This window comes from Eublepharis macularius, chromosome 3 (genome assembly GCF_028583425.1).
Source record: "Eublepharis macularius isolate TG4126 chromosome 3, MPM_Emac_v1.0, whole genome shotgun sequence".
In the NCBI taxonomy this organism is placed as follows: domain Eukaryota; kingdom Metazoa; phylum Chordata; class Lepidosauria; order Squamata; family Eublepharidae; genus Eublepharis; species Eublepharis macularius.
The window spans coordinates 187,986,121-187,995,452 of record NC_072792.1 but is presented as its reverse complement, the minus strand read 5'-3'; the positions used below and the strand labels follow the sequence as shown (position 1 = coordinate 187,995,452).

At 51.8% G+C, this 9,332-nt stretch overlaps 1 protein-coding gene across 1 annotated transcript; it reads left to right on the top strand.

The window, feature by feature from the left end:
- Positions 1–4,946: 4,946 nt before the first annotated feature.
- Positions 4,947–5,897, top strand: LOC129326406 (olfactory receptor 51G2-like). The gene has a single exon (XM_054974564.1). It carries the CDS (start codon positions 4,947–4,949, stop codon positions 5,895–5,897), a length of 951 nt encoding a protein of 316 aa, XP_054830539.1.
- Positions 5,898–9,332: the final 3,435 nt, after the last annotated feature.

Here is a 9,332-nt window from a genome sequence, read left to right as displayed (position 1 = left end):
CAGGTAGGTAGCTGTGTTGGTCTGTAGTTGAACAGCAGGACTGAGTCCAGGGGCACCTTAGAGACCAACAGGATTTTCAGGCATAGAAGCTTTTGAGAGCCCAAGTTCTCTTCTTCAGAAGTTTCTGCTGTGCGTATTCTATTGTATTGTTTATTGAATGTCCAAACTGTTGATCATATTGGCTCACAGCATGTGAGCAGTCTCAGTGAGAAAGGCAGACAATCAATCAATCAATCAATCAATCAATCAATCAATCAATCAATCAATCAATCAATCAATCAATCAATCAATCAATCAATCACACTAAAAGTAATCAGAACATCAAAAAAAAGCTTCAGAAAGCAGTGCAACAGTAAAAAACAGCAGAAAATGATAACAGAAAATCAGCAGCAGTCATCTCATAAACCCATCATGAAATAACAAACAACGTCAAAAATCATAACAAGTGGCGTAAAATCCAATCAATGGTACTACTGCCAAAAAGAACTACGGATAAAAATAAAAATGAGTTAGATATCTTACTACATAATTGAGTAAGCGTGTTTCAGACAACTCACTTTATACCCTGGTGCAACACCAGAGGGCGATGTCACAGAGGAAAACCCAAGTAACTCACCATATCACTCCAGAAAACATGCCATGGTGGGAAGCCCAGGCCGGGAAAAGGAGCAGAGCAGGTGGCAATGCCCTCCCCGCACCTTAACCCAGCTGGTATTAGTAGCGGAGCAGGTGGCAATGCCCTCCCCCTTCAGCCAGATGGTACTAGGAGTGGAGCAGGTGGCAATGTCCATCCTCCACCTTAAACCAGCTGGTATTAGGAGCAGAGCAGGTGGTAATGCCCACCTCCCACATTAACCCAGCTGATATTAGTAGTGGAGCAGGTGGCAATATCCGCCACCCCTAAGCCAGCTGGGATCAGGAGTGGAGCAGATGGCAATGCCTACTCTCTGCCTTAATCCAGCTGTTATTAGGAGCAGAGCAGGTGGCAATGCCCTCCCCCCCTTCACCCAGATGGGATCAGGAGCAGAGCAGGTGGCAATGCCCTCCCCCCTTCACCCAAGTGGCATCAGGAGCACAGCAGATGGCAATGCCCACCCCTTTTACCCATCTGGGATCTCCGTATTAACTCAGCCGGTATTTGGAGTGGAGCCGGTGGCAATGCCCATCTCCTGCCTTAACCCAGCCGGTAATAGGAGTGGTGCAGGTGGCAATGCCCACTCCCATCTTAACCCAGCTGGTATTAGGAGCGGAGTGGGTGGCAATGCCCACCCCCCCTTCAACCAGCTGGTATTAGGAGCGGAGCAGGTGGCAATTCCCACCCCCCGCCTTCACCCAGCTGGTATTAGGAGCGGACCAGCAACAGAGAGAAATGCAGTAATACAAGACTACAAAAAAAAGTTACCCGTGTAAACTTACTAACGTATTCAAAATTTTATTAACAATAATGTATAGGCACATAACAGTATATAGAAATTGATTATTGAACCGTATAAATACTTGACATCAACCCTGCTCACAGTTAGAAAACCATTTACACTGGTGCTAACTACCGGCTTTATTGTTAATAAAATTTTGAATACGTTCATAGAATCATAGAGTTGGAAGGGGCCATACAGAGACCATCTAGTCCAACCCCCTGCCCAGTGCAGGATCAGCCTAAAGCATCTCTGACAAGTATTCATCCAGCCTCTTCCTGAAAACTGCCAGTGAGGGGGAACTCACCACCTCCCTAGGCAGCTGATTCCACTTTTGAACTACACTGACGGTGAAAAAGTTTTTCCTAATATCCAATCGGTACCTTTGTGCATGTAATTTAAGCCCATTGCTTCGTGTCCTACCCTCTGCTGCCAGCTGGGACAGCTCCTTTCCCCCCTCCAAATGAAAGCCTTTCAAATATTTAAAGAGAGCAATCATGTCCCCCCTCAACCTCCTCTTCTCCAAACTAAACATTCCCAAGGCCCTCAGCCTTTCCTCGTAGGGCTCAGTCTCCAGACCCCTGATCATCCTCGTCGCTCTCCTCTGCACCCTCTGGATTTTGTCCACATCCTTTTTGAAGTGAGGCCTCCAGAACTGCACACAATACTCCAGGTGCGGCCTGACCAAGGCAGTATAGAGAGGGGCTATGACCTCCTGCGATTTCGATGCTATGGCCCCTTTGATACAACCCAGGATTGAATTAGCCTTTTTTGCCACCGCATCACACTGACTGCTCATATTCAGTTTACAGTCCACTCTTACCCCAAGATCCCTTTCACATATACTACTGCCCAGAAGTGTATCCCCCATCCAGTATTTGTGCTTCCCATTTTTGTGGCCCAGATGTAATACTGTGCACTTGTCTTTGTTGAATTGCATCCTATTCACAGCTGCCCACTTCTCCAGAGTATTCAGGTCTTGCTGAATTTTAATTCTATCTTCTTGGGTGTTTGCTACCGCTCCCAATTGGGTATCATCAGCAAATTTAATGAGCAGCCCTTCCACTCCTTCATCCAGATCATTGATAAAAATATTGAAAAGTACCGGGCCCAAAACCAAGCCCCGTGGCACCCCACTGGACACCTCCCTCCAATCTGATGAAACGCCATTGACCACCACTCTTTGAGTGTGGTCCTCCAACCAGTTCCCTATCCACCGAACTGTCCTATAGTCCAGTCCACAGTCTTCCAGTTTGCCCATCAGAATGTCATGGGGGACCTTATCAAAAGAAGTTTACGCAGGTAACATTTTGTTTGTGGTATTAGGAGCGGAGCAGGTGGGAATGCCCACCTCCCTTCACCTGGGTGGGATCAGGCACAGAACAGGAGGCAATTCCCTTCTGCCCTTCACCCAGCCTGGATAAGAAGTGGAGCAGGTGGCAATGCCCGCCCCCTTCAACCTACTGGAATACGGCGCTGAGCAGGCAGCAATGCCCACCCCATCTTCACCCTTTTGGAATCAGGTGCCAAGCATGCAGCAATCTCCGTCCCTCCTTCAACCTGCCAGAATCAGGAGCAGAGAAGGTGGCAATGCCCGCACCCCCTTCACCCAGTTGGGATCAGGAGCAGAGCACGTAGCAAAGCCCACCACCCGCCTTTGCCTGTCAGGAGCAGGAGGGGAGCAGGAGGTAATGCCCACTCCTTCCTTCACCCAGCAGGGAACAGGTGGCAGTGCCCACCCCACTTCACCCAGATGGGATCAGGCTTGGAGCAGGCTAGCAATGCTTATTCTCCTTCACCCAGCCGTAATCAGGCACAGAGCAGAAGGCAATGCCCGTTTTCCTTTCACCCGGCTGGGATCAGAAGTGGAGCAGGTGGCAATGCCTGTCCCCCTTTATCCGACCTGTGTCAGGCATGCAGCAGGCAGCAACCCCTTCATGTTGCTGAGATCAGGTGCGGAGCAGGTGGTAACGCCCACCCCCCTCCTTCACCGGCCAGGATCAGTGACGGAGGAGGAGGGAATGCTTGCCTGCCCGCTCTCCCCTTTCTAGAACCCATTGTATTTTTCCCCACAATGGGCTTTGTTTCTGGTAAGCCAATAAAATCAATAGTATAATAAAGTTAGGATAAAAATCAGGTCTGTTCTGGAATTAATCACTGGTTGGCTTGCTCAGATGAGGCTCCCCCAGGAGAGGCTCATAGCTTCAGTAGCAAATCATTTACATTAAGCTGAGCATCCCTCAACTGCAGCATCTCTATAAATACTCCCAGCCAGCCCCATCAGCCAAGGCAGCCGTCAGATGCCTCCTTCAGGGCAAGAGACTCACACCTGCAGCACAGGCAACGCTCTTCTTCTCCGAGCTGCCTGGAATGCAGGGGAGACAAAGATCGGAGGGTCCAGCCCTGGACTGAAAGAATATCTGCACAGTTCCAGGTAAGAGAGCCGCATTCCCCAATGAGAAAAGAAGGGCCCCTTTGTTTTCCTGGCTCCAGCAATGGACACTTGACTCACTGAGATCTTTCTTTGATTCTCAAGCCTCGCATTTTGTCCTGAAGGATGATCCTGTTATCACAAGATGTTTCTCATTTCACAGGACTGGGCAGATCAAATGAAAAAAAGTTTCATTCCTCGATAGAAGACCGTGGGCTCAGTTCTCCCAGAGTCCAACGGCAGGGATAAGGGCACCTGAGCGCTCTTTACTGCCTCGCAGGGAAGCCAGCTGCGCCGTGCTCCTCTGTCTCATTTAATTTTAGAGCTCTTTCCTTTTTCAGCTCTCCAGCGGAGGCTTGTGACTTTGGAAACCACTTTGCAGACGTGGAAGTTGGCAAGGCCAGGATCCCTCTGCAATCGAGGCAGGCATTAGTGAATCAGCATTGCCAACCACAGGCACCTGCGTGGAGGCTTGCAAAACAGCCGAGGGTTCAGGTCAATTCGCCTGCCAGCGGGCATTGCAAAGACCACAAACGTAACCCAGCCTTGTTTCCTTGGAGACGGGACAGACCTGAATTCTGCTAAAGGGAGATTTCCATCCAAGAAAGGGAAATTATCAGTTCTCTCCAACTGTCCCAACTTTGCTGCCTTGGAGTCACGTGCACTTCTAACTGTTGCATTTCTAACTGTTGATATTGATGGTTTTATTGTTTTATGTAAATTATATATTTATGTGACCTGTCCTGAGACTGCTTGCGGGGAGGGTGGGATATAAATCTAATAAATACAATGAAATAAAATGCATCATAGTATTTATGACAATCAGCCAAGGCAGGAGCCAGTTTCCACCCCTTTCTCCTGGGTGCCTTTTCAGGCCTAGAGAGATTCTCCGGCGCCAGATGGCCAGCAGCTTCGGAGGCGAATCGCCCTTCTGTCCTGCCGGCTGATCAGCAGTTTTAGTGAAAGTTCAGGCAGGAGCTTGAAAATCTGACAGTGGGTTGCCCCCCGCTGGGTTCCCAAGCAGTATCTGAAGGTGGCATTTGCTTCAATCCTTTTTTGTGCTTCACAGAGAAATAGGAAAGGGCTGCGTGTGAGTCAACATGGCAACATTCACGCTCGACAATGTCAGCAACCCTGTGCTCGGCCTGAGCGGCTTCCCAGGGCTGGAGATGTTTCACCACTGGATTGGCATCCCCATCTTTTCCGCCTACCTGTTTGCTGTGCTGGGCAACTGCACCATTCTGTACATCATACGGACGGAGCCAAGCCTGCACCAGCCCATGTACTATTTCCTGGCCATGCTGGCTACCACCGACCTGGGCCTCTGCCTCACCACCGTGCCCACCGTGATGGGCGTCCTCTGGTTCCGGCTGAGGAAGATCAGCATACGCGGATGCATTTTTCAAGGCTTCATCTTCCACTCCTTCTCCTTCATGGAGTCAGCGGTGCTCTTTGCCATGGCAATAGATCGCTTCCTGGCCATCTGCTTCCCTCTGAGATACATGCTTCTGCTGACCGTCAGCAGAGTGGCTGCAATCGGGCTCGTCCTCCTGCTACGAAGCACCCTGCTCCTAGTTCCCCTTATGCCTTTTGTTCTGCAGTTCCCGTATTGTCCAGGGGCCGTCCTTTCTCACTCCTACTGTCTCCATCAGGACATTATCCGTTGGGCGTGTGCCGATACGACCTTCAACAGCCTTTATGCTCTCATCCTCATCTTCCTCACCATGGGCTCTGATCTCCTCTTCATCCTCGTCTCCTACAGCCAGATCCTGAGGACTGTTCTGGGCATGAGCGCTGGGAATGAAGGCCACCAGAAGGCCCTGGGCACCTGCATCTCCCACATCTGCGCCGTCCTGGCCTTCTACGTCCCAGTGCTCGGGCTCTCCATTGTGCACCGGTTCGGCCAGCATGCCTCTCCCCTTCTCCATGTCATTATGGGCAACATCTACATCCTCCTCCCACCCCTGATGAACCCCGTCATCTACTGCATCAGAACAAAGCAGATCTACACCCGGATCCTCAGAAGAGCCCCTAAGAATCCGCTTCACTAATGACTTGGCAACATTATGGTGGGATGAGTATAACACGCCCTACGTGTCAGGTTCAGACTGCTTTCATGTATGCCTTTGCTTTACTGACTCCATTTTAATCCTTTCAGTGTGTAAGTGCTCTCTCTTCCAGGTGCCAAGGTTCCCAGGAAGCTATCTTGCAGAAATGGATTGTTTTGGCTACCGACGTTCCACCAAGAACCGGCCTTGGGAGCTTCTCGCTCTTCCGTCTTCAAAGGGGTTGTTTTGAGAACTGCGGGGGGAGGATGGGCCTGCTGTGATCTGTTACTCTGTATCTCATGCTTTGCTTGTCATTGGTAACAATGCACATGTACCATCCTGGACCTTGTGTTCAGGCTAGTGGACTATAATGAACTAATTCTTCAGTAAAAGCCTTTTGGAAACAATGGACTGTTGTCTAATTGCAGAAGGTAGTCTGGAGTAAGAACGTTATCTAGCCACAAGTCTGACATTTTGTTACCAATCTCATTTTCCAATGCCTAAGCCGGATCAGACGGACTCCAAAGCTGTCCCTGTCAGGGATCCTTTGTTTGACCCGTATGCCTCTCCCGGCTCTCAAGGCTCGGACACTCAAGTACCTGCACCGAGGGAGGATAACTCCTCGGTTACAACGATCTATACCCTTGCTCCAAGCAGGGCTGATACGCAGCCTCGGGCCACGGCTCTCCCACTGCTGTCGCTGCCTACCCCGACACAGTGGGGTGCGCGACCAAGGGAAACCAGGGATAGGAGGGCCAGCACGATGTTCATGCATTTACAGCTGGATAGTCGGCGTAGCCTGGAATCCATCCCCGAACAAACCGGTGATCAGTCTTGGATTTACTGGAATAGAACGACTGAACAATCGGAGTGGGATGCGTCCCGCCGTGGCACCTTGAGTTGGGATTATGCGGAAGTCACCCCGTGGTCGGGGCAACAAGACGTAAGTGAGCACCAGTGGGTGCAACTGCAGAGCAGAACGTTAGCCATTGACTCAGGTATATCGGCAATCACCGGCCTGACAAAAGGAGTTTTAGCCGCGAGGTCCCAAGAGGAGCGAGGAGACGAGGCACCCTTGCCATGGCAGCAAACGCTCACCACGGGGCCGCGGACTGAAACTGGGCAAACCTCGCAGACGGCCGAAGCTGCTGAGGGTGAGGAAACCATGGGGAGAGTACAGCTTTTGGAAAACAGACTCATAAATATGGAAGAAAGTTTAGCCAGTGCCGTCCACTTGCTGTCGGTGCTAGTCGCGGGGGACGGCGGTCGTGAGCGGCCCGCTGGATGGCCAGACATCAGTCAGAGTCTGGCCAATCTCCAAACGCTCCTGCCTCGGCAGGGGGGTCCGATCCAACCCTGGCCGCAACAGCCACCAGAGACGGGGGATGAGGAAGAGGTCCCCGGAGAAGGACCCGTTCCAGATGATTCCCAGCCTGACCAGCCGGTCGGACCAGTTGACGACGGAACCAGTGGAGGGGGTGACGGACCGCAACCGGGGGAGCCCCGTCCCACCAACGGCGGAGGGGAACCGATACTGCCGGGGGGTCCAATTCTCCCTCCAACCACGACGCAAGCTGATCAGCCGGTAGCCCCTCCACCTACAACGCAAGCGGGACCAACCCCGGGGCCGCGAGGTGATACGCCTCCGCTTCATCCGCTACCACTCCATCCCCAACCATTACGACCGGCCCCTCATCAGCCGCGGCCGAGAGGGGCAGCGGCCCCAGCACCAACGCGGCCAACGCAACCTATACCGAGAGGACTTTTTCCCCAGCCGCGTCCGGGAGTACCTCCACTGCGCCAGCCGCGACCGCACCCGCAACAACCTCTACCACAGAGACCACAGATGCCGCCAGCTCCGCGACCCCTCGGCCCGCTAGACGTCTATCCAATGCCGGCCCCGGCCCCGCGACATCCCCTCGAACCGCTTGATGTCTATCCAATGCCGGCACCGGTTCCGCGACAAGATCTCCCGATGGGTTGGGTCAAGTTGGATGCTACGTTCGATGGGGACCCTTCCAAATTGGGATTTTTTCTAGTGCAAGTAGTGCAATTCTTTAATCGTTGGGGACATCTTTTCGGAAGTGAAGCTAGTCAAATCGAACATCTGGGGTCACGTCTTCAAGGCAAAGCAGCTGACTGGTATGTAGGACTGTATAACGTGGGGGCCCCCGAGTTAGATACCCTCCAAGGGCTGGTAGACGCAATCCGAGCTCAATATGAGGATCCCTTAGAAGAAACCAGAGCCCGGACAGAATTGCAGGCTATCAGGCAAGGCAACATGTCGGCTAGAGACTATGCCGCCAAATTCCGACAACTTGCTGCCAAATGCCCAAGGTGTGAGGAATCCACCAAAATAATCATGTTCAAACAGGGTTTAAACCCTAGATTACTAGACAGAGCTTTAATGCAAGATAACCCTCCTACGCTGTTAGGATGGATACAATTAACCTGTGAAGTAGAAAACCGTCTAATGGAAGTTCGTTTGGTGGAGCAACACCAACAACCTCCGGGTCAAAGACGATCCTCCACTCCTGCTCGAGGGAGCCGAGGGGCTGGCTACGCTATCCGTGGAGCGAGAGATGCTAGATGGCAACAAGGATTGTGTTTGCAGTGTGGACAGAGTGGTCATTTTGCAGCGCAATGTCCCTATCGGCCTGTGCAAAGAACTCTGCTCCAACTCAGACGCCCAGCACCCGCGACTTACCCGGCGCCAACGCGCCCTACCCCAGCCCCCAGAACGGCAAGAGGTAGGGGAGCGCCGAGAAGAAACCCCCCCGAGAGGGGGCTAGAATTGGAAGAAGTTATGGAATATGACCCGACGGCGTTGGCGGGAGGGGAGACTCCCGAAAGCCCCTCCTCGGGAAACGAAATGGATCTGTCGTGAAAGGACCCAACCGACAGATCAAACCTCAGTCAGTTCCAGTTTTGAACCGACCGTACGGGTCCATACTCTTCATACCAGTGACTTTAGTAAATTCAGACAAAAGGATGCACATCCGGGTACAAGCCCTCATTGATTCGGGCTGCTCTAGAGACATTATTGCGCCAGCCTTGGTAAACGGACTAGTGCTCCCTGTCAAAGAATTAGACATACCGGTCATTTTCGAACAAATGGATGGCACTAACATGAATCCAGTAACTACAGAAACCATGCCAGTCATTACAGGCCTGGGGCGACATTGGGAAAAAAGATCTTTTGTTATTAGTGCCACCGCGAAGTACCCTTTGATCCTGGGAAGCCGATGGTTATGCGATCATAACCCTTACATCAACTGGGCAGAGGGAAGCATCACCTTCACCCATGAGTCCTGCAAAAGTCATCGGTGGGATCAAAATTGGGGAAAGGATCCTACCACAACCGAACCGGCTCTCCTCTCCCAGGAAGAAATCAATCTAATACCCAAGCAATACAGGGCGTACACACAAGCCTTCACA